Here is a 25,000-nt window from a genome sequence, read left to right on the forward strand (position 1 = left end):
GCAAGCTTAAAACAAACATTAAGGCTGCTATCAGAAGTGGCATGTAAATTTTAAAAATTTGCAAGAGTTGTTTCAAGCAAGATCTATAGTAGAAAAGAAGGTGAAACAGTCCCTAGATGCAGGGGCATAGCGCTGTGTGCCAGCGCCTGGGGCAGGAGCGCACTTACCCAACCCTTGCTGCTGATGGCTAGGTGCTAGCCAACCCCCCAAGCTTCTGGGTCTAGGGCCGCAGTCCCCTGCCCCCCCCCCATTGCTACGCCAGTGCCTAAATGTCAAGGAGGCATTAGGTAGGAGGCAAGCTGATCCTTCGGTCCAGGAGTGAAGCTGCCTCTGAGAGGTAATTTGCTGGCATCAAGAAAAAGGTGCAGAATAAAGGAAATGCTAAATAAATAAATCACATTGGAGAGAGATGGGGGTGGCCAGCAAATCCACCTGGACATCATTATCCAGCAGCCCTTACTGACTTTCAGTATTGTTAAATTGGAAATACTAATTTATGCTGTTGCAATTTTGCTTGTTTACCTTATGGCAGAACTGTTTCATTGTTTATTGGCCCTGTTTATGGGATTTTGTATAGTCTTTTTCAGTTTATTTGTATTACTGTGTTCCCTTGCCCTGGGACTGAAAACTTTCAGTGAAGAGTGGGCTACAAATACTGTAAACAAATAAATTTTAAATAAAACAGACGAGACACGAACCAGGTTCCCCCCCCCCGACTTCCTATGCATGTATGCACCTGCCCTCCAAAATTTCAACCTTGCAAGCTCGTTCAATAAATTAACTTCTTTCCAGTTCTAAAGTTTCATCTCAATTCAGTTACAGATTGCAAGGGCTGCTGAAGAATACTCTGTAAACATCTTTAGCCATCTCAGGTGTGTGCGTGTGTGTATACAAATGTTCACTGACATTCCTAGGTATCTGCAGCAGTCTTTGACTTCTCAGCTGTGTATTAACCCCATTAGGAATGTCAGTATACTTAAGAAGTATTACAAGTACAGAGCAACTGATGAAGCAAAACCCAAGTTCACCTGAGGGTAAGCAGTGCCCATGCCGGACAGCACAGCTGAAAGGACATCCTTGCCCTTCTCTCCAGCGCGGCTGGACACGGCCAGTTTCAAGAGGTCCACCATGACTCGGGTGTCATCTGGTACCAGAAGACCAGTGAACTCATCCAAGTACTGGGGCTCTGGACCAGAGACTTTGCTTTGGCTTTCTGCATCCTTCAAAACAAAATGGAAGAAAAGGCAGATGAAGAGAATACATACGCAGAAGCCTAAAGGAGGTGCCGGAAGACAGAAGCACACACTGGACAAGCCCATCCAGAAAGCAAATCTCTGGGCCTGGATTCTGTGGTCTCACAGGCTTATTTTTAGCCTACCTGCTAAATCCGTATTTTTAGCACTTCAAAAATGACAGACATGGCAAAGGTTTTAGAAGGGGACAAGTTGAGGGATCCAAAACAGATAATACTGTTAGATTGCAGTGTATTGCATTATTGTCCCAACAATTCTAAGTTGCATTTACCTCTAGGGCAGGCAAAGACAAACTTGGCCCTCCAGATGTTTTGGGACTACAACTCCCATCATCCCTAGTTACAGGACCAGTGGTCATGGATGATGGGAACTGTAGTCTCAAAACATCTGGAGGGCCGAGTTTGCCTGTGCCTGCTCTAGGGTCTACGGAATGCCATTAACGAAAAATTGGTATTTTGCATAAATACAGACTAGTGCATAAAGAGGTAGATTAATGTGATAATCATAGGAGCATCTGGCTACCCAACAACCCAGCCTGCACATGGTGCATCCTGCAGCACGTTCTGCATAAACTCTCTCAAGCACCACCCACGTTTGGTTACTTTCAGGGAAATGCAATATATCAGTGGAAAAAACAGAAACAGTACCTCTTTGGTTTTGGTCATGGTCTCTGCTATTATACTGGCTGCTCCGGGATCATCAGTAACAGGAATAAAAGGACGAGATGAGGCTGCAGAAGCTGAAGGAGTTACAGCTGAAGGAGTCACAGCATCTTCTGTAGAAGCCACCTAGCCAAGCAGAGTTGCATGACAGTAAGAAAGCTTGTTGAATCAGATACAGCAGGACTTTGCAAAGCATTTGCATCCTGTTTAAGCAGTATAAAAAACAAGTCAATAACCACAACAGTACCGTACACAACTACCCTAAATTTTAAAAAAATCAGAAGTTCACCTTTGCCCAATTATTTTCATTGCTCCAAAGGACCGTTGCCCTGGCAAGAGCTTACCAACTAAAATGCAAGCCAAACATGCACAGCTGGGCTTGCCAGCTTCTGCAGTGGCCTTTCTTCCACTAAAAATTCCCTTCTGGAATCCGTCCATAAAATAAATGCTCAAGATGGCCTTTTTCAAACAACTATGTAAGATGTGGAAATTTAAATTTGTATCCTTAGCATCTACTATGTGAGCTAACTCTTGGTGTCTTAAAAATCTTGCTAATTTACTTTTCCGAGTGTAGTGCGATTCACCCCGCATGTGACTACAGTGGTACCTTGGTTCTCGAACGGCTTGGCTCCCAAATTTGGCAAACCCGTAAGTGTTCCGGTTTGTGAACGTTTTTCGGAAGCCGAACATCCGATGCAGCTTCCGCTTGAGTGCAGGAAGCTCCTGCAGCCAATCGGAAGCCACACCTTGGTTTTTGAAAGGTTTTGGGAGTCGAGCGGATTCCCAGAACGGATTAAGTTCGAGAACCAAGGTACCACTGTATTTTTAAATCTTGCAAGATGGATTGCAAACAATACAAAAACTTCTATGCTGAAATGTATAAATGCAAGCAAACAAATCTAGACGATCAATTGAAAGTTTTCTACTACCCATCTTTCTAATAATTCAGTTGAGGGGGTGGGGAGTTTGGGGGGGGATTACCTCCACTCTCCTGTCTTGCCATGGAGTTGGGCTCAGTCTCTCTTCTACATCTACCACTAGCATACTGTCTTCCCCATTGGGTGCATTGCCCGTAGAAGAAAGGTCTGGAGGAGCAGGCGAGGAAGACAAACATTCCACTGGCGCAATCATACTTGCAGGCATTAGTGCTCCAACCACAGCATCCCTAAAATAAAAAAGGAAAGCATTCAGAATAGTATTTTGTTACATTACACTTGCCTCACTGGGCAGAAAAGACATCAGATTCATTATTAGCCTTTTTAAAAATTACATTGTGATAAAGTCACACAGAATCATGGCGCCTGATCCAGCAGTAGCACAAATAAAGAACCCTCTTAGTTCAAGCATCCCTAACAGGAGAGGCCACAAAACAGAATATAGCCTATCATTATTTTTAAAAAATTAATAAAAATACTATAAGCAGGAAAGACTAAGCCTAAAGAGACTGAGGACAAGTAAAGCATTTCAAAACTTAAAACAAAGATACCCTAAGTAAGTTAGCAATATTTTCACTAGGTCTGCTTTGGCTATGAAAAATTACACATACATGTGTTGCTTCCCCCCACCCACCCACTAAAAACTGACCTGTTAACAAGTTTATTTAACACCCAACAGAAAACTCATATTATATGAACTGTCCAATCTGCATGGACATCTGCATCACACACCAAAAAAACCAAGTATAATATTTCCTTTCACAGCATCCAACAGGCATCAGAAAACCTGAGTGTAAGAGCCAAGCCCAATTAGATACTAAAAGAAAATGTACTTAACCATGTGTCCTTATGCCCAAGCTTACCTGGCATACATGATCTGTAATGCTGTCAGTATATGAGACAATGCCTGCTGTTTGGCAAGGTTGCCATCTAGTGACAAAAGGATCTTGGCAAGAGAAGGCCGGTTAGGTTTAGAGGTGTTTGCACCATTGATTTTGTTACTAGCAGCAGAAGAATCGGCATCTGATGGGACACCTACAGGAAATAAAAAGATTTCCAGGTTTCCCATTAGGACAAATTTACACACAGACTTCTCAGCCACAGAAGAACAAGCAGGGAAGCCCAAAGCTAGTTTGGGACCAAATATAAACTAGGAAAGATATTTGGCTTCTTCCTTCATTGTTTATAGATTTCCATTCCCTGTCTCCCTGCCCCCTCATACACATACAATCTCCTTCTCCCTTCCTTTCTCACACACACACCTTTGTGTTTTGCTACGTTCAGTATTTTTAAGATGACACTATGGAGAAAACTTATATTTTACCATTAGAATGACTCTTCAATTAATTCAGTCCTGTTTTGCATGTCAAATTTCAGTTCAAGTTAGTACCAGAAGGCCAGGCGGGGGGGGGGGGGGACTACACACACACAAAAAAAATCAAATGCATCCTTACATGTGTGTGTGTGTGTGTGTGTGTGTGTATGCAAACACACCCACCCACACTATGCTGGCACTGGCACTCCTTTCTTTCTCTATGGCCCTGGTTAGCAACCCTGTTTTAGCAGAGGCCTTATTTGAAACTGAACAAGAACTTGAGAGTCAGAAACCTTGCAGGCACCCCCTTCCTCCCCCCCCCCGAATTATATTGATTAAATGAAGAAAGTAGGGAGGAATTAAAACCAGATAACTAGGAGTGGATTTTTGTGTGGAAGGCGGGTGAACACCGTTCACAGTTTGGCTCCTCAAAACTAATTCCTGGGCTCAGAAGTCTTCAACCCCAAGTGTCTGTCTTTTGGGGTCCAGTAGATCCCACAAGGCTGAGGTCTGGCCACTAGCTTTCTCTCTATGGCGATACTCTTTTGCTAAGCACACACAATAGCAACAATGCCACCACGCCGCTTTCCTCTCTTACACTTATTTGTCATTTATTTATTCATATTACCCAAATAGGATGCTCCTAAAGGGTCTCTCGCTGTTTGAAAGAGAACGGGTTCGTGCACAGAGGGTGTAGCTACGTCCATGGTTGTCCAAGCCACACTATGGGAAGACCCACAAGCAACACGGGTGATTTTCTGGCCTTCCAAACCTTGCACCAGAGTGGGCTTTCTGTTGACTGTAGTTGTCCCATTGCCTTGCTGTCCGTGATCATTATCTCCCCAAGCATAAACCTGCCAATAAATCAAATCATTCTGTGCATCTCTCTTTTTCAATGAAAATTTCACATACAGCACACTCAAAGTAATATAGATAAATGATTTTGCCACGGAATATCTAACAGATGCAGAATCTTGCTCTGAACTCAGTTGTGTAGAGGTAATCCTCGTTTTGTGTGTGGGTTACATTCTGGACCCCCACACGCATCAGAAGAGCAAACGAAAGCCCGTTCCACCCCATTTTGTGATGTCTTTATGATATTTTGGGGCTATTTTCAGGTTCTGCACTGTGCACACATCCGCAGTCACACGTCATTCAGACCCACCAAAAAAAGCTGCTGCTTGTATCCATACGCCCCATTATCTTTGCTGAAATTCAACCCAATGGAGGTTAATTTTCAGTCTAAATGGAACTGGAGCAAACGGCTTGAATAATGATTCCAGAAAGGCACAGTTCATCGCACATGCTACTACACTAAAAAGAAATACAGCGTAGTAAAAACTTTACATAGTGGCTCAAGTTATACCATGGCTAAGAGTGAACAAGGAGTGCATTTTTGTTTCTGGAACTATTATGCTCCTCCTCCCCTCCTCCTGCTGGTTCTGCTGCCTTGCTATGAAGAGCTACATCACAGTTTGATTTACTATTACCTCCAAACCCGGTCTACTGGAATGTCTAACTTCAAAGCACAGTTTGGTTTTGGCTTCCTGCTTGTAGCTTGTTGGGGGAGACAAGCTCAAGTCCAGATGTAACTCTTGGCAGTGCAACAGCAGCAGGGGAAGAGTGAAGCAGCCACAATTCTTTCCTAATGTGCAGTGCGCATGTTAAATCATTCATGCTAAGCCACAGACTAGCTTAGTGTACATGTGAACTAGACCAATGATCACTGGCCGCTGTGAAGTCCCAATACAGGCCAAACAATTATGAAAATAATTTTAGGAACAAAATAAGCAGGTGAGCCACGTTAGCATCTACCTCCCTGACTGCTTCACCAGCAATGTTGATATATTTATTCTAGTGTTTCCAAATGCAATTAAAATTCTTGGCAAAATAATTTCATAAAGTGTAGCTTCCTGGTGGCTATTTCTGAAGCAAAGTGAGTGGCAATGAGGAATAGGGACTTCACAGCACATGCCTCTGGAAAATCATTCCTATTCCTTCATTAGGCTCCCTCGTTGCTGACTTTTTAAGGCACCCAAATATATTACTCTTCTAAGATGATTTGATGCTTCTACTATATTTGGTTTCTGTTGCCAAATGTCACCTTTGTGGAAGTTTTCTGTGGTTTTGTATTTGCCGAGTGCCTCATAAATTCCACTGATTAAGAGGGCGGCATAAATATTCCAAGCAAACAAAGATAATCATTTTACAATAGCTGTATTTGCTAAATGAAGACTGTAAACAAAACACACTGTTTGTTCTTTCTTACTGGCTTAAGGGAAGGGGAAGAGGAAGAGGACAAACTTTATTCCATTTGCTGAGATAGAACCACTTGATATAATGGACAATGTGGCAAAAACTGTGAAATGTAAATTGCACTGGAAAACATCCTTACTTATTCATTGCCAGGAGCTCAAAATTCAGTCCAGAACAAGTTATGGCAAGTAGATCCCATGGAACTTACTGCCACGTAATGGTCTTGTGATGGATTGACAAATGGTTCTTACCTGCCCTGTGTCAGTGACTGCTAGGCAATGGAGTGCACCTACAGCCACATGCACAATCTTCTTCGCCCTCAGCCCTTCTACCACTTGGGGTTTTCGTACATGGACATCTGTTCCGTGTCCTAGTCTGAAGTAGTCGCCTTTGCCCCTGAAGACGAAACAATAACATTGTTAGGATGATTATGTGTTTCTCTGATGACTGATCAGGATGCAACCCTACGATTCCATTCTTCCTATCAGTTTGGCTGGTTTTATGACAATTGGGGGGGGTGCAATTTGTTAAACGCAACATACCATGTCCAAACCACCCCAGACTTGGTTAGAGCCAAGGAGAACTGAGCTCCGCACTCTATCTGGCAGACTCCCTGGCCATTCAGCCTTTCAATGTTCTGAGGAATGTTACATCCTTCGCTTCCTCCTCGACCGAGTTTTCCAAAGTCTCCATCTCCCCAGGAAAATACGAGCCCTAAGGAAAACAGGCTTGCGTTATTTGCTGCAACGACCATATGATATTAAAGCGGCAATAAGTAGGAGAGGTTTCTTACCCTCATCGGTCAAGGCCAGCGTCTGAGCATCTCTGCTCCCACAAGCAACCTGAATGACCCTATGACCAAGGAGCACTTTGACCTACAAGGCAGAAAACATAGGAGGTTCATTCATTTTGAACTGTGTGCAATTTGCTCACAACTTAAGAGATACAGTTGATCTACAGATACCAGTTTAGACCAGAAGTTCAATTTAGCACAGTGAACCTAAGAGAAAAAAAGTTAATTTAAGCCGCACCACACCCAAAAAAAAGGTCCGCACGCTCTCATTCCTGATCTCAAGAACGGAAGACTAAGAGAGGAAGAAGGAAGAGGAGTGGCTGAGCGCTTTGGTATCTGTGATTGCTGCTAACCAACAATAAAACAATCCAAAAACTTGGGTCTGTGTAAGCTGCAATTAATTAAAGAAAGCAACAACACTGACTGAGTCATCTCCTGATCCAATGAAGAAGAAAGAAGCTCACCATTTTATTTATTCATTAGAGTGGCTTTCAAAATAACACATAGGTAAGAGATCCGAAGTTTAATAGCCAATATGATAAAAGAATTCCTTACCCAATATATTCATGTAGCAGGCAATGCATCCATCAGCAGCTGTACTTGTTAAATTAACCCCCTCCCAAATGTGACAGAAATGGAAAGAACACTGGCACCAGCCAGATCTCAGAGGGGAGGGCATTCCATAAATGGGAGTGTACAGTTCACACACCTCATTAGGTAGGCCCATCTCTGATCCAGATACCCAGAGCATTATTTTAAAATGTCACCTCTACTATATACTAAGTGAGGGCATTTGGGCTGTTTTCCTACTTTTGCTGTATTTCAGCAAGCCTATGCGCTGAAGTGACCAAAGGTGGGAAAACATATTCTGATTTTACCATCTTTGGCTTAAGCTGCGTAGTGTTGTCTCCATGTCCCAGTCGACCATATTCCCCGAGGCCCCATGTATACAATTCACCGCTGGAGGTGATGGCAGCACTGTGAGAACTTCCACAGGCAATATCTCGGATACGCTTTGTTTTCAGTGCTTCTATCAGCCTTGGTTTATCACAGTTCCTGAAAGCAAAAACAAAACCCAAAATGCATTGTGTTCGTTTAGTCGGGTTATTTAATTATACTTTAAATTAGGTATCACAAGCTAAATGAACTGAGTGTCCAATATCCAGCAAGCTCAGAGCAGCAGCAAAAATGGCATCCTTACATTCTACTGAAGTGACCAAGTTTCCCATCATCTCCTTCGCCCCAAGAGAATACCTTCCCATCAACAGTTAAAGCCATAGCATGGCGGCCACCTGGAATGGATAAGAATAGGAGAAGGTTGACAAGGTAACACACCAAGATTAGAGGGGGGGGAGGGAGAATCAAACAGTAGAAAGAAACCTCTTCAGAAAAGTTGGTAGCAACAGTGGCTTCCCTGCACTCCCTTCCGTGACAAAATGCCTTGTGCATATCTCGAATATTAAATTATCTAACCAAAACTGATTGAAACCAGCATTGCATTTTGCTTTTGCACAAAAACAGAACACACTCCCAATAGCTCGTTTGAAATTTGTGGTTGAACCCAAAGCAGAACAGGAAGATCATGTTCAGATCAGAGGGTTAGCTGTAAAAAAATGAAACTGGGTTTAGTGATTCCAACCAGAAAACATAGTGGCTCCAACCGTGGACGTTGTTTTAAAGTATGGTTTAATGCATCTGTGGAACAGACGGACTGCATGTAGAATGTGACAGCCTCCTTTCTGTAGCAGGCAAGTCTAAGGAACTAGAGACCACTGTGTGCAGCATCTCAGTTTGCTAACGAACACCATAATGTAATTACAATGCATTTAAGTATTTTCCACCCTGCTAAATGAAGAAATGGGGGAAACTCAAAACAACTCAATTAGCTTATTTTCACTCTGTACTTTCACCCCATCACATGGCTGCACACATTCAAATCCTAATCTACATTTCACAATATTACTTACTTCACCAGGCATTACAAATATAGGCTATCATAAAAAATCTGTATGTAAAATTTTAAAATATATACAAATAAAGAGCCATGTAAAAATATGCAATAACAAGGATTTTCAATGGAGCTTCCTTCCTGCTAACTAGTGCCATTGACCACTGTAAGAGATGCCATTGATAAAAACTCAGCAGTTAGTTTCGCAAAAGTGCCCCGCTAACACAAGTTTCTAAGACTAGATACGGCACTTGCCCTTTCACCCGTAACACTTCCCTATGCAGAGTACTGTGCAGAGAGAAAGCATGAAGAATACTGACATGCAAAGTAATTTTGACTTCAAAAGTAGTTTGGATAAGAAGCCTATTTTAATTTGACATAATAATCTTACTGATTCCCACAGATAGGAAAGGACAGATTTGGTACCTGAGTGAACAGCAACTTTCTTGACCACATAATTACTGAGAGCAGTAATCTGCCGGGGAATGGGAACAGTTCCACTCGATAAGCCTAATCCCAGTCTTCCATTGGTGGCCTCTCCGCAGGCATACACTTTACCCTCCACAGTCACTAAAAGACAGGAGAAACTCAGAGTTCCATTACGGAGAAATTAGGACAGCCGAAAGCAGCTTCATTTTTAAAAACAAATACAACACCTTACATATCAGTAGATTTAAAAAGCTGCGTGACAGAGAGCTCCCCTACCTGCAAAAAGGCTTTTGGATCCCCCAGCTACCTGCACCACATTCAAGGCAGAGAGGGTCTCGGAAAACGAAGGAACCTTTATCTGTAAAACGCAAATTATACAGAAAATAAACAAGCGTAAGGCGTTTCAAAAGCACTGATTTGCCTATGGCATACCTAAACCTGTTCTCTCAATCTTAGAAGTCATCTTCTGATCATCGAGTGAATGCTTGTTGCATGTTCAAAGAATACTCTTTTTATTCAAAAGGTTTTTAAGTCATGAATTAAGTGTCCCTGCATCTCATTTAGCACCAGCATTCAGACCTCCCTTTTGGCCAAAAGCTTATTTCCTGGCCGCCAGGAAATATGCACAGTTGCCAGCTTGACACGATATGTGCTTAATCTTATTCACGTTGCTCAGACCCTGTAAGCCGCTCCACACTATGTATTGACTAGCTATTGAACAGCTGTTCCTTAATCAAGGTAGAAATAAGTTGCTAGTTGAAATACCTTTCAAGTTTGGGTCATATGCCTTTGAGTAATGGAAGCCAATGCTTTCCAAAAGAAGCCCAAGAATAAAACCGCAACAACCCATCTTTGCAAGTCTGTTAAGAACAGAAGTCCTGCCAGATGAGACCAAAGTATATCTATGTGCAGCATCCCGTACTCATATTGGCCAAGCCCACGAGCAGTGAGTGGATACAACAAGTGCTCTCCCTGCTTGTCCTTTCCAGCAGCTGAGATTCAGAGCCATACTGCTTCTGACAGTAGACAACGTTCTACTATGTCATATTGTTTACAGGGTTTTAGGTGTTTCGGTCCTGACCACTGCATAGAACCAAGTTTTTTTTTAACAAGGATGGCCTCCTCCGTAACACAGCTGAAGCTGCTGCATGGATGTTAAGAAGAGCCCTAGGGCTGTATGTAAATTTAATAAACAAACGATCCAGAAAAAAAGAGGCATGACAAGACATTTAAGGTGGTATTGCCTTGCAACACACGCAGAGACACACAAAGAAGAAAGGAAGCACAACATTGTTTTCATGTATTTCAAATTTTTTAAAAAACAAAACACCCAATACCTTAGAACCTTTTAATCCTCCTAGTTGGTCTTTGTCATTCAGGCCCCAAACAAAAACTTTGGTCCTTATTGTCGCTGCTGATTCCAGGCCTGTCGTCTTCTTTCTAACAAGGCTAAGCAAGCAAGCAAGGAATGAGTTAACTTTCCAATTTATATATTGGGATTGTCCCTAGGATTTTAATGGTCACCCACCTATTCACTATTTATTTGCAACAATTGCATCACAACTATTTTTGTGAAAATAATGAATTGAATTTGAGATAGATGTAGTAGCTTTGTACTAATGTAACATATTACTACGTAATACTGTATTTTTTAAAATCTAAGTTTCTGGTTGTTGCGTCAGTTTTTGGTACACCGCTCAGAGATATTTTTAAATATATCAAGCAGTATAGAAATCAATCAATCAATCAATCAATCAATAATCTGTTAAAGAAAATAAAAATAAGGAACGTTTGGGACAAAGTATTCCTAATCCTGAACTTGAAAGTCCCAACAAGTTTAGCAGTGTGCAATTACATGTGGTGTTTTACAAGAGATCTTTGCTCTAATATTCCATACCTCCCAGTGTTAGCTTTATCATCTTCATCTTCTTCGTTATCCGAAGCAAGAAAGGGGACTGCAGCCAAGTCTTCATCCTCTGCCCGAATACGCCCCAAAATGCTGAGACCGTGTATTTTGCAATCAATGCCAGAGCTCCTGCACTGCTTTATAGCCACTTCAATATACCTATGATACTAAAATTAAAAAGGATTAAGTTTATGTGTTGGTTCTTAATATACTTAATGCCACAAATATAAGAAAATACGTGACAAAAGGATGGAAGACTCTAGAGAACTGCCTACCTGCCTGCCTGCTTTAATATTATGATTGAGACTATGAAAAGGGAAACGAATTAATTATATATGTATGGACTTGTATCCATTTTTACCTACTTCTGACCTTTCTTCTCCCTCCTGTTTTATTAATATAAAAGGGAATCTTTTTAATAATAAAAAGCCTGAATAAATGAAAGAACCACTCCTGTTCTGCTCAGGTGTGCTCTGTAATGAGCCATCCTAACTTGGTAAGACCTTTATTGCTTTGGGAAAACCTGAGGCACTCTTACTTTTCAGAGAGAGACCCTCAACCACATAGGAGGTCTAACCTCTGACAGACCCTTGGGATTCTGACAAGCGTCTTCCTGCATTCCAATGGATTTTTACTTTTTCTTTAGACGCGGCATCTGCGTTGTCTGCATATGCAACTATACCCAACAAAAGGAGGGGATGGTGCTCACAAAAACATTGATTTTGTTCATTAATGTCAAGATTTAAACAACAGACACATAAACGCCAGCCAGTGTCCTCATTAAGCAACATTGCTGTGGAGAGATCACAGCATGGTTTCTTGGCAAACAAAAAAAAAATTCCTCATGCACCCAAAAAAGTAAGTGACAAAGGAACTCTTCACAATAACAGCGGGCATTTAAATCTGACACCTTGTAGCGGAAAGCCATGGGAAAAACATAGAGAATATACATCTTACATGGGTTCAACGCACAACTTTCTTAATTAGTCTTCCCTATAACCAGCAATAACCTACCTCTGTGCAATCACCGAGAAGAGGAACTGTGGTGTCTGTAGGATTAATGTTGATTGTCTTCAGCTCTATGAGATTGTTTAAAGAACTTCCACCTGCAGCATAAGGAAAGAGACGCATGCTGGATTATTTTTAATTTGGGAGTTGTTGTTTTTCAGTACAGGCAACTCTCAATTTATGCAGGGGTTATGTTCCAAGGCACCGCATGTTAAGTGAAATCATGTATATTTGAAACCATTGTAAAAGCCTGCAAACGGCCTAGGACCCTTGTACCTACGGGACCACCTCTCCTGGTATGTCCCACACAGGAACTTACAGTCTTCAAACAAAAACATCTTGGAGGTCCCAGGCCACAGAGAGGTTAGGCTGGCCTCAACCAGAGCCAGGGCTTTTTCGGCTGTGGCTCCAATCTGGTGGAACGCTCTGTCACAAGAGACTAGGGCCCTGCGGGACTTGACATTTTTTCCGCAGGGCCTGCAAGACAGAGCTGTTCCACCAGGCCTTTGGCCAGGGCACAGCCTGACTCCCTCCTTTGGCAATCCTCACAGAACTCTAGCCCAATGGTTGCCATTGATCTGATTTGAATTATTTTTATAAAGAAATGATTTTAGAATGTTGTATTATTTGACTATTGTTAGCCGCTCTGAGCCCAGCTTTGGCTGGGGAGGGCTGGATATAAATAAATTATTATTATTATTATTATTATTATTATTATTATTATTATTATTATTAAACACCCTGATCTGCCCAAGCCCTGCTCCATCCCTTTTTGTGATATTTTCAGGTCACTTCCGGGTTTGGAATGCACATATCAGATGCACCTAAAACAGACACTGCCTGTATTACCATACTGCGAGTAAACAAAACAAGTTGCTCAATAATGAAACCAATTCCCTGTAGTCAACACTAAGAGTCTCATACCTGAAACCACAACCAACGAGGGCATGTAGCTGCTGTCTGCAGGATCCACAATCATTTTCAGTCTGTGTACGAGGACGTCAGGGAAAATCTCCAAACGGATCCAGTGCTGGGGGAGGGGGGGGAAGAATGACTGCAATTATCTAAAATTTTCTGGAGGCACAGTGGACTACAGTTACATGTGAACATGACTACTACTTCCTAGAATACAATACTTGCAAGTAGTTTAAGATAATAAAAACAGTATATCTGCAGGTATAGTTCTACTTTTATCAAACGATGATGACAGCAATGAGAAAATTACACTGAAATGTGAGGGAAGCTCACGAACAACTTCTTTAAAACTCACCTTTCCTTGGGAGCCAGAAGACTGCCAGCACTGGTCTCCACCATCAATCAAACGTGAGGCCTGATTCACGGAAGACGACACATTCAAATTTTTAACGATTCTTGACCAATCATCCAGTAGCATCCCTCTCTGGCTACTGTGACGCCTCTTCAGTTGCTTTCCGGAGCGGCCACAAAATACTGGAGATTGACCTATTGTAAATAGTTAAGTGTTGCAGATTTGCAGACAACTATTTAATTCAGGAGCATGCTGTCCTAAAGGCTGGAGCATTATACTGAACTGTATTAGTAGAGTTACAGCACAAAGCTCTTCCTGCAAGCTTTGTTCACAATAAAGAATTCTGCTGAGTTTATTAGAAAGAGGAGGTCCAATGAAAGTTAATCAGAAGCAGTTTTAGAAAATGGGGTTTCCAGAAACTTTACCCACAACAAAGAGTTATGCAGAAACGTCTCAGACTTCATTAAGCTATAACGTATAATACCTGGCTCGTTTATTCTTCCGAAAGTGTGTCGTGTGTTATGTTTCCTGGTTTTGAAACAGGTTTCGCAGAAATCAAAGTCATCACAGTTTCTGCATTTAAATCTGGGTCCATTGATGGGAAACATCTGACAGCCATCACACCTAATTGAAACAAAAATTCAATTATCACATTAGCTCTTCTATTCCGTTCACATAATTTAATCCAAACAAATTCTCATTCTATACCGTCTACTACAAAAAATCCTACTCTTTCAGGTTTTTTTTACCTGCTGCATCTTGGGGGGGAGGGGGGAATCAGGACATGTTTTATGTTATAGAAACACTACAAGAAAAAAGATGCAACTTAAAGAAAAAGCCACAATAAAATGGTTAAAGGGCTTTTTATTATTTAAAAAAACACACTCACGTAACCCCTGGATGAATACTGGGAACAAGTTCCATTTCTGACAGTAATCCAGTCCAATGAGACTGCTGAGGAAAGTCAACAATGACATCTTTACCATTGGCACTAAAAGCTGTGACAAGAGAAGAAATGGAAAATATAAAAAGTATTTGTGAGATATACACATACTTCAGTGACTGATGTTCTGATATTTCCTACTTATGAAACTTCTGGCATAAAATATTTAGTGGTGTACTCAATTCCTTGCTTTAAAACAACAAGCTTTCTATAAACCTGAAAAACAGTATTTAATCCAGATTTTTAGACCGCCTTTTCGTAACTTGCGCCAAATATTTAATGCATGAACACTAACCAGCACTTCTAACTCGAGAACAAGTGTAATAGCTATTGCTTTATCCTGAAAATAAATCAAATCCAAAATGTGAAGCAGGCATATGTGACACTCTGCCTCTATTTGAAAGCTCATGTCAAAAACACAACAAACTGCCCTCCCTTTCCTGATGCAATCTGAACTGTCAGGTGGAGGAAAGCACAACATGAGTTTGAGAATGACCAAGTAACTTTTAAAGCTGTAGTGTTTCTTATTAACAGCTCCTTCATATGAACTGGAATATCAATTTATGGAAATATCAAGCTCCATGCCATTACATCCTCCCCAACCCACCAAACAGGAACGTCTTATGTCAAGATTGTTTACCAAAAAACTTTGACCCTAAATTCTGTGACTGAAGCATTGCTCACAAAACAGGGCTTTCCAACCTCCCTGCTTCCTGCTGCTGGTCCCCATTCCCCACGCCCAAAAAACACCCTGTTCCTGAGGATTCAGAGACACAGTAGCCTAGTCCATATGTGACACTAAGCCATACTATGAGATAGCATGAGCAGACAGGCTCCTGGGGAAGTTTGCTTTTGTTATTGTTAGTCTGCAGAGAACTCAACCATGAGCCCTAATTCAGTCCACACACTACATTAAGCCATGGCTTAGCTCAGAATAGCAAGGCAGCAAAACGATAAGGGAGGAGCGAAGTTTCTCGGACCTCTTTCCTGGGAATGCACGCATTCACACTAAGCCATAGTTTGGCTTAGAGCGACATGTGAACCAGGTCTTTGGGACAGTGCAAGGGATGCCATGAAGAGCTGCAATGGGAAAGCATAACTGGCAAATACTGTTGACATTTGCCACCTTACATGGGCAGAAGTGTCTCCTGCTCGCACAACAACATACTTAGAGCCAAGCCAATACAGTCGTACCTTGGTTGTCGAAAACCTTGGCACTCGTCCGTTTTGGCTCCCAAATGCTGCAAACCCAGAAATGAGTGTTATGGTTTCTTTGGAAGCCAAACGTCCAACGTGGCTTCCGATTGAGTGTAGGAAGCTCCTGCAGCCAATTGGAGGCCACGCCTTGGTTTTTGAACGTTTCCGGAATTCGAACAGACTTCCAGAACGGATTTCATTCAACAACCAAGGTACGACTATACTTCCTGTTCATCAGAATTTGCTATAAAAAGGCAAAGCATTCCAACACTTCAATATTAATCTTGCAAGCAACAGTACAATTCTACAAACAACGAAGTCCGTAATTCTGTGCAACCCATCCAACAAACTTTTTCTTACCTTTCACAACTCCCACGCTCCTGTGGGTAACAGATCCCCACTTGTACTTGGGTGTAGTCACGGAGGTTTTCACTCGCACTTTGTCGCCAATCTTTATGTGTGATGGAGAGCTCTGCGGGGGGAATCCTTTTTTTCAAAATGCAAAAGCAATGAAATTAATGTCTTTGGATTTTGAGCGTGTAAAAAATAGCATTAGAATAATGAATGAATGAAGTAACTGACTTGCCTATAAGTTCAACATGGATATATCTGACCCAGTAAGTGCCACCTTTCTGTTGCCAATCACATTGCACATTGAGATCATGCAGTCCATCGCGGTCCAATTTGATAACTTTGCCCACGTCGCCCTCACAAACCTCCTCATATGTCCTGCAGCATCTAACCATCATTCCCACCTAGGAGGAGGAAAAAATGGATCAATATTTACCACCTAAAGCTTCAACAGAAATGCAGTATCAAAGTAACGACCCTGAACAAGACAGACAACCCTGTGATTTAGGAGAATTTGTTCTCTCGCACATACACAGCATAATCATCATTACTTAAGACCAAGTTAATGGCTTGCCGTGAACACGCAAGAAGTGAAGTTACAGGGAACCAGGCAGAGGGCCTTCTCAGTAGTAGCACCCGCCCTGTGGAACATCCTCTAATCAGATGTCAAACAGATAAACAACCACAAAACCTTCTAAAGACATCTGAAGGCAGTCTGTAATTTTGCCTTCTGTACTCCTCCCTGCTAGTGCATGGGGGGAGGGCACACAATTCCTAGCTTATACAAGCAAACTGGGGGCTTGGTTTGCTTCTATTATTTTGAACCAGGCCTGCACAAGTAAAATGCAATGATCCACACAATCACTGCCCTAAAAAATTTTTTAAAAAATTGGAGAAGAAATAGGGGACGATCATGTATTGGATTATAGTTCACACGTACAACAAGGCATCCAATGTCTGCAAGTCAGACATGCCCTCCCTGCACAAGCAAACACTTTCAGAGCGTTGTGTGAATCATCCCAATGTGGCTTCAGTCTATAAACCACACCACATGCTGGAGGGCAAAAAGGAAGGCTGCAGATCTGAGTTTGGGTTGAAGATTTCATCCAAATTCCAAAGGTGGAGAGCCAAATGGGATCAGTTCAGGCCTATACTTGGTGCCTAGCGAGAGCACCTCACACAGTACTATGATGATCGTAAGCTAATGGCTTTCTAATCAAATGAAAACGTTAGGAACACGGGAAGCTGCCTTATTCAGAGTCAGAGGCCGCTGGTCCACCCAGCTTAGTACTTTTTATACTGATTGGTAGTGGCGCTCAGAATTACAGGCATGAGTCTTTTCCAGCTCTGCCAGGAGATGTCTGTGATTGAAACGGGAACCTTTTCCCTGTAAAACAGACGCTGTACAAGTCAGTTGCATCCCTGAAAACACACTGTGGAAGGAGGAAGTAGCCCCTTGATGTTACCATGAAACAAAGAACATCAATGCCTTCTATGAATAGAGCAAAGCAACAACAGATTGCAACAGCTGGGAGATTAAATAAAGCAGCTTTTTGCAGTTATCAAAGCAATTTGCAGCTTCTCTGTTTATTTCCTCCTCCCACGTGCATCCACGTCAGCATTTCAGCTGCATCAATATCATCCTTTTCAAACAGAGGACATTACAGTTCAAATGCAGACTTCGTAGTCAAGCTTACCTGAATGTTCTCTCGCACATACACAGCATAATCATCATTACTTAAGAAATCAGCTCGCTTCTTGTAAGTCTGGCTTTCTGTTACAACGGCACCAGTAGACTGCAATAAAATAAAATAAGAAATCCATAACTCTGACGCACATTATAAATGCTAAGTGCTCTGCAATGCAGACTCCGCAAATGATTGCAAAGAATGTTCATTTTGGTTTCCTGGCCCAAAGTTGTGACTGACATATCAGGAACACTGGCCTCTCTACATGTTGTTTCAGAATCCTAAGATCCCATTCCTAACGCTTACCACGGGATATGCAGCTTCTGCTTCTTCGACATCCTCTACCACTTCTTCATCTGAATATTCATCAGATACAGTGTCACCATCTGAGAGGTCAGTAATTTGGACATCTGGGTGGTCCAAAAGCCAGCCCACCAAGGCTTCTACTCCTACAGCAAGACGTAATAAATACAGACATCAACAGTATTATTCACTTGGCCTGAAGTTCAAGAAAAAATAAGTTTTCCCCTTGTGCTTCACCGACCCCACAGTCAACTTTGGCTGCACCAAATCATTCCCCCAGATTTAAAAAAAACAAAATATTCAATTCTTGTTTTTCAGGTGATTTTTCACAACCTCTCTGCAATTTCAACTCTTAAGACCATTTCTAGTCAATCATCCAACGTCAAAAAGTGTGGGGAAAGGTGTAGCTCTGTGCATTTTTTGTGATATCCCCCTTTCCAATGTTGGTTGACCCTTATAGTTCAGTTTCTCAGGTATGCAACCTTGGGGGTAATCTGTTTTTCTTTCCTTCCTTCTGGCTACCTGCAATTTAGTCCTTTTTGCTGCCTTTTCCTTTTCCCTTTCTCACATTCTCTTTTCCATCATATTACCCTATTTCCACAATATCTCATTCGCTGAACGTCAAAGCACTTTCCAGATTCTCAAGATCTTAATGCAACATGTTCTTCCTTGAACCTCAAACAAAAGCAAAGTACCTGGTAACCCAGAAGCACTTCCAGAGGTCCCCGAAAGTGATTTCAGTGCAAACTCAATATTCTTCCTGGGGAAACCCATTTCCATAAGCTGCACCACAATAGGAAGCGGTGGAATAGGGGACACTTTGCGTTTTTTCACTTTTGCAGGTCTGATGTGCTGGACTGTAACAGGGGTTGTGGCTTCACTGGAGCTGCAGTCCTCAAAGACTGGAGTTGAGGGATGTGCAGACTCGACTGCCAGGTACTGACACACAGCCAGAGCAGCAGCCTATAAGAAGATATGCATAAATCTTTTTGCAGCTGTAATACATTTACAAAGTACAGTTTGTATCTTGGATCCCAAACGCCTTGCAAATTGAACGTTTTGCCTCCCAAATGCCGCAAACCCAGAAGTGAGTGTTCCGGTTTGGGAACGTTCTTTGAGTGAATGAATTTTATTATTACCGTCACAGACCAGGTCAAGGATACTTACAATAACAGGAAAATTATAAAACACAACAGGAATACATTGAATTGTAATTGGGTATAACAGAGACAATTCAGATACAGTGGTACCTCAGGTTACAGACGTTTCAGGTTAGAGAATCCGCTAACCCAGAAATAGTACCTCGGGTTAAGAACTTTGCTTCAGGATGAGAACCAAAATCATGCAGCAGCAGCGCAGCAGCAGCGGTAGGCCCCATTAGCTAAAGTGGTGCTTCAGGTTAAGAACCGTTGCAGGTTAAGAACGGACCTCCAGAACGAATTAAAAGTTCTTAACCCGAAGTACCACTGTATAGCGGTAGTTAACAAATATATTAAATCTTGATCACTAAAATATAACCTAAAATTATCATTTAAAACCTTAATCATTTTGGTAGTACCGCTTGTTCCCTAAGTTTTATGGCAGTCACTCAGAATTTGGCTACCCTTAGCGTAATCTCTAGATCCTTGTCCTCTACCAGGAGTTTTAGACATTGTGGTTCGAGGACCCGACCCCCACAATGTGAAATGAATACGCAAGGACACGTGATATAAGGTTAATGGGCAAGAAAAGGCCACAACTTTATTGATTACAGCAGTGAAAAGGTATTGGCTTAGGCATTGGATGTCTAAAACAAGGGGGTTTATTCACCAGTAGGTGGAGCCTGTTGATGCTAATCCAACTATAGGCTCTCCCCTGATGTCACCGAGGGTCGTGCCATGGCCTCCTGCCAAGCAGGCATCGGACAGAGTACACGACCGCCAGATTCCTTTAACGGAATACCCAAAAATTGAAGGCATAGGCGATGGCCACACCTAGCCCTTCGACACACCACAACACATTATTCCAATGCCTAACCTACCCACCAATACCACAAAAGTTGTGGCGATTGCTACGAGGTAGGCGAAAAAACCAAAAAGCCTAATGCCAAATGGAAAAATTCCTACCAGACCCCCTGGACAACCAGGGCGACCAACCTAAGGTCCATAGCAAGGCCAATGAACTAAGACCCTGAGCTCAAAGGGAGTGGAGGGTGGGTGACTCACAACAAGACGACGGAGAGAAGAATGAGGCCGAGGAGGAGCTGGCGCTGCAGCAAAAGGCTGCTGTAAACGCCCCCTCGGAGGCACCTGGTCGGGTGCCTGCCGAGGGGCGTGGGCGCCAGCCAGGGGAGAGGAGGAGGCTAACGCCCCCTGCTAGGGGCGGAGCTCGGGCTCCCGCCCACAACCACTCCCCTCTCTTCCAGGGAGGAGAGTCTTTCTTTGGAACCCAAACATTTGACGCGGCTTCCAGAGCTTCCAATCGGGAGCTGCACCTTGGTTTCCGAACATTTTAAAAGTCGAATGGACTTCCGGAACAGATTCCATTCAACTTCCAAGGTACCACTGTACAACATTAATAGGATTTATTATTTACGCCAGGTCTTGTGGCACATTCAAACTAACAAAGCACAAGGAGATCTAGGGCTTGACCCAGGAACCTTCTAGTCTGAGGCTGTGACCAGCATTGGAGGCAGTAAGCAGTCTCTGAAATAAACATGATCAGGAAGGAAAAGCCTATTATATTACAAGCCACTGCTTTAAACTATGAATTGCCTTGGCAGAAAGTTTTTATTCTATTATTGCCTATCTAAATAAAACAGTAACTGTTTCTCCTGAATGGGAGAAAGCTAAGATCTTACCTCAAGTTCTTGCTTATCAAAAATCGCCTTCACAGGTGATGGCTGTGTTGCTGCCGTCAGCAGTTGTTGCAAAAGGATCATGGGTGGCTGAGGTCCCTCAGGAGACAAGTCTCCAACATCAGGTGATGTCACTACGCCATCATCTTAAGCCAAGGAAAGTGGATTTAAGCTTCAGAAACAACCAGAAACTGAAATACTCTTCCAATAACAGATTACTTTTCAATGGTGTCTCACTTCAAATGCAAACACCTCTTCTTCTTTTTTAAAAAAGGAACATGTACATCACATTCTCTGTTCCAAAGAAATGAAGCTTTGAATTCTGAGAAGATGTTTTGTATTTAAATGTCTACCTCCAGAAGTACCATTATCTCTTTTTATTATGTCGTTACATAAAAATGTTAAAACTGAAATGGAAAAAGGGCTTCAACTCGCTTATAACATCTACTTAAGAGTGACTGAAATCGCTAAGCACAGCGAAAGCTTGAGGAAGATTTCAAATAACCACTGATGGGTTTATACCATCTGAGATTTTATTCAATTATTTTTTTAAAAAAAAATAATCTATGGCAATTAACAGGCAATGAGACAATCATCACTAACATTGGGTAAGTATCAGATTTCTTGAAGACGTATTAATTTCCTAGTTTCAGTGGAACAGGGTAACTCATTGCTGGATATTCTCCACATAAACACAAGAATATCAATTCCCTAGAAGTTAAATGGGCCCTGCATGGCTCTCTTTATTGCTCTATCCTTTCAGGGTATCTGCTTTCAGATGCAATTATTAAACCATATGAAAATACATAGAGAACATTACTGTTGGGAAGAAATTGCTTGATACAGACAGAAAATACTTCTCCTTTCACCTTTTTGACTTTCAACATTAAAAAAAACACCCATGTATGTCCTGCCAGAAAGGAACTCATGGTAAGTCAAGACAATCGTGCACAAAAACAAAACACAGATATGAACCGGTCCTTTCCTCTGTTTGGCTGCCTACTTCAACAGTTGAAAAAAGTAAGAGAATCCTTATCAACCTTGTAATCAAGCAAAATATTATTACCTGTGGGAAGTGAGCCACCATCTTGCACTGCAGGCTGAGACAGGATTTGTCTTAATTTATCCTGGTGAGAAAGCAGAGCTCGACCTGCTTTGAGTATGTACAGTTTTAACTGCTGGCATCTGAGCAGATCCAAGTCTATTTGGCCTGTCCAAAACATATGATAGGCATTTATTAGCAAAATAAATAGGAAGAATTGATCTACAAATATCTATTTTGGAAAGTGGTTTGTCTGTCTGTCTGCTCTTGAGATAACATCACCAAACTCTGCACAAAGGTTCTCGATGTCGGGGCAGCAGACTTCATTGGTGTTTGGACACTGGGCAGCATTTTGAATCAAAGATGGTGGACTGAAACATCACTTTGGCATGACTTTGCCCATGTGGGGGCCTAGTTTCTGCCAGCTCTCAATATATCATTACTGAACTTGGCACAAGAGTTCCCAAGATGCGGGTAGCAGTCTTGGTTGGCATTTGGATGCTGGGCACCATTTTGAATCAAGATGGTAGACTGAAACATGGCTTTGGAATGACTTCACTCTCTCACACACACCCCAATTGACTTGGGGCCTAGTCAAGTGTTCCCCAGGTCAGACTGGACCACTGGGCTGGAGTGTACAGCCCTAAAACTCACAAATTACACTGTTCATTTAAAAATCACAGTGCTTTTTTGTTTCTTCCCATTCCTGCTGGAATGCTTATTAGTAGAAACTCTTTATATTTTAATACACAGTTAAAATAAAGCTTGAAGATATGAAGAAACAGAAAAAATAAATACTGAACTGTATTTTTATCATATCCAAGAGGCACTACTGCTTTAGCCCAGTGTTAGTTTTATATATTCATCATTAATGCCGTTTACTTCTTTCATGCATTCTTATCATTCAGCATAAAAACTTTTGGCTCTACTGACTGAAAACAGATGTTTTCAAGTCTCCAAGTGGTGTGCAATAAAGGTACAATAGGGATAAAATTAAACATAAAACACCTACCAAATAAGAAACATTCTTCAAATCAGCACACTTTGACATCATCTGTTTAAGAGTAGCATCCTTTTAGAGTGAGCATACTATTTATAAATCAAGAAAAACATACCCGAAACACCCTGATTTGGAGTCTTTATTCTGTGTTTTTCAACTTTACTTCCAGCCAAGTTCACCAGCTGAGCCCAGACAGACAGCATTGGTTCAGTGAATGGCAAATTATTGACGTTAAAGGGAATGACCGGGAGCTATAGAAAAACAGACATTTTAAATATACATTTTAGTATAAATTCCTTGTGTGTTCATTTCTTTGCTTCCAGCCTGAGAGAATTCCCTCCCTTCCCCGGATGCTTGTAAAAGGCAGAAGGGCTCCTAGAGAAATGCAGAAGGGGCTGTCAAAATTTCCTTTCCCAGAGTGAAATAACAGTGAGGTAAAACAAACAGAAAAGTTCTACCCAAAAGATGTGAAACTGAAGGGGCCTTGTACAAGAGCTGCCGAAATATTGGTAACATATTACCTTATCTGAGCAGTGGAGCACGGCACTCAAAAGAAAAAATTTTTGGGATGCACAAATTGCTGCTCGTCAGCCAGGAGAATATTAAAATATTTTGCAAAAAGAACAAACCAACAGTCCACGTATAATGCATCGCATTCAGCTTACACCTTAAGAAAAGGCATCACTTTAATACACTTACTGGTTTTAGCTGACTGAGGGGACAGACTCTACAGGTTCTCATGTCATAAAACTGCACTGTGATTTTTCCTTTCGGGGTGATTCGTGTCACTGTGCCTTCTCCAAATTCATCATGGATGACTTGGCCACCTAGCCGCAAGCGACTATCTATTCCGCCAATGACGGCCAGGACAGCCATCAAGCCTCCCACTTCTGGATTCTCAGCGTCAGGAAAGAAGTCTTCCAAAACAGTCTAGGAAAAAAAGGAGAAGAGGCACAATGAAACTGTAGCAAGGACTTCCCTTTGGCAAATATTCGCAGTTCAAGAAAAACAACATGCAATAATATTTGATAGTACAGCCAATTTTACATTAAAGAAGGCAATCACTTCACAAAAATATATCATAGCTTTTAAACAGTTTGACAGAATCCATTAACATTTACTAGATTTAAAACAAAAATGAGTTGATTTTAAGATGCGGGAACTACCCCTTCTGACTGTTTTCCTGCAAAGATGTGGGTGATGGAGGTTAGCTGAGAGTTGATGTACTTGTTTATGAGTCCATTCCACTGGCTCAGTGAATGCAATGTCCTCAGCAGTGCCACTATCTCCTCTGCCAAAGTACTGCTGTGAGTGGCCGTGAGAGAGGCCTGAGGCCTTGCCTTCCTCCTCCTCAGAGTAGATTCTGCCAAAAAAAAAGAGGAAAAATTGGAAAAGAGGAAAACTCATAGACAGACATCAATATGGTTAAAAACATAAGAATACAACACTGAAGGCATAATATTCTCCTACCTCTGAGCAGTGGGATATCTGAAGAGCAAGTGGTAAGCAGGCAGCCAAGGAAACCAAACAATTTTTCCACCAGGAATTTCATGTCCCTTGACCTTTCGCTTTTATCCCAGGAAGGAAGGACTGCTTGTAGTAAGTGCACTGCAAGGATCTAAAAGATGAAAGGAGAAAACATATCTATTTTAAAGAAGTCTCTCGAGCTACTAGAAAAAAACCACTTAATTCTGCAAGTAGGCAGACACTCTTATGCCTCCTTGCACAAAATAACCACCAATGCTCCTCTTTCTAAAAATATGGAGCCATTTTCTTATGTGTTACGATTCAAAATGATTTTAAATAAAGGCTTTAGGTATGTAAGCTATAATCTTATGTATATGAGCTGTAAATAACTGCCTAATGTC

General features: G+C 41.8%; 1 protein-coding gene across 1 annotated transcript in view; it reads right to left on the reverse strand.

Annotated features, from left to right (window-relative positions):
• Positions 1-25,000, reverse strand: part of HERC2 (HECT and RLD domain containing E3 ubiquitin protein ligase 2) — a 111,148-nt gene that overhangs the window by 25,933 nt on the left and 60,215 nt on the right. The window contains exons 39-68 of the mRNA XM_081907751.1: positions 24,603-24,750; positions 24,299-24,495; positions 23,832-24,062; positions 23,248-23,383; positions 22,157-22,300; positions 21,094-21,236; positions 18,950-19,217; positions 18,258-18,400; positions 17,961-18,059; positions 16,499-16,667; positions 16,273-16,398; positions 14,662-14,770; positions 14,257-14,396; positions 13,776-13,966; positions 13,430-13,535; positions 12,512-12,603; positions 11,489-11,664; positions 10,929-11,040; positions 9,868-9,949; positions 9,589-9,732; positions 8,416-8,506; positions 8,093-8,270; positions 7,215-7,296; positions 6,964-7,135; positions 6,673-6,817; positions 4,794-5,019; positions 3,714-3,885; positions 2,897-3,080; positions 1,901-2,041; positions 1,029-1,220 (exon numbers count right to left, since the gene is read on the reverse strand). Coding sequence (XP_081763877.1) covers positions 1,029-1,220; positions 1,901-2,041; positions 2,897-3,080; positions 3,714-3,885; positions 4,794-5,019; positions 6,673-6,817; positions 6,964-7,135; positions 7,215-7,296; positions 8,093-8,270; positions 8,416-8,506; positions 9,589-9,732; positions 9,868-9,949; positions 10,929-11,040; positions 11,489-11,664; positions 12,512-12,603; positions 13,430-13,535; positions 13,776-13,966; positions 14,257-14,396; positions 14,662-14,770; positions 16,273-16,398; positions 16,499-16,667; positions 17,961-18,059; positions 18,258-18,400; positions 18,950-19,217; positions 21,094-21,236; positions 22,157-22,300; positions 23,248-23,383; positions 23,832-24,062; positions 24,299-24,495; positions 24,603-24,750 — 4,539 coding nt within the window. The remainder of the gene's footprint in view (positions 1-1,028; positions 1,221-1,900; positions 2,042-2,896; positions 3,081-3,713; positions 3,886-4,793; positions 5,020-6,672; positions 6,818-6,963; positions 7,136-7,214; positions 7,297-8,092; positions 8,271-8,415; positions 8,507-9,588; positions 9,733-9,867; positions 9,950-10,928; positions 11,041-11,488; positions 11,665-12,511; positions 12,604-13,429; positions 13,536-13,775; positions 13,967-14,256; positions 14,397-14,661; positions 14,771-16,272; positions 16,399-16,498; positions 16,668-17,960; positions 18,060-18,257; positions 18,401-18,949; positions 19,218-21,093; positions 21,237-22,156; positions 22,301-23,247; positions 23,384-23,831; positions 24,063-24,298; positions 24,496-24,602; positions 24,751-25,000) is intronic.

This window comes from Podarcis melisellensis (assembly GCF_964234715.1).
Source record: "Podarcis melisellensis genome assembly, chromosome: 4".
Taxonomy (NCBI): Eukaryota; Metazoa; Chordata; class Lepidosauria; order Squamata; family Lacertidae; genus Podarcis; species Podarcis melisellensis.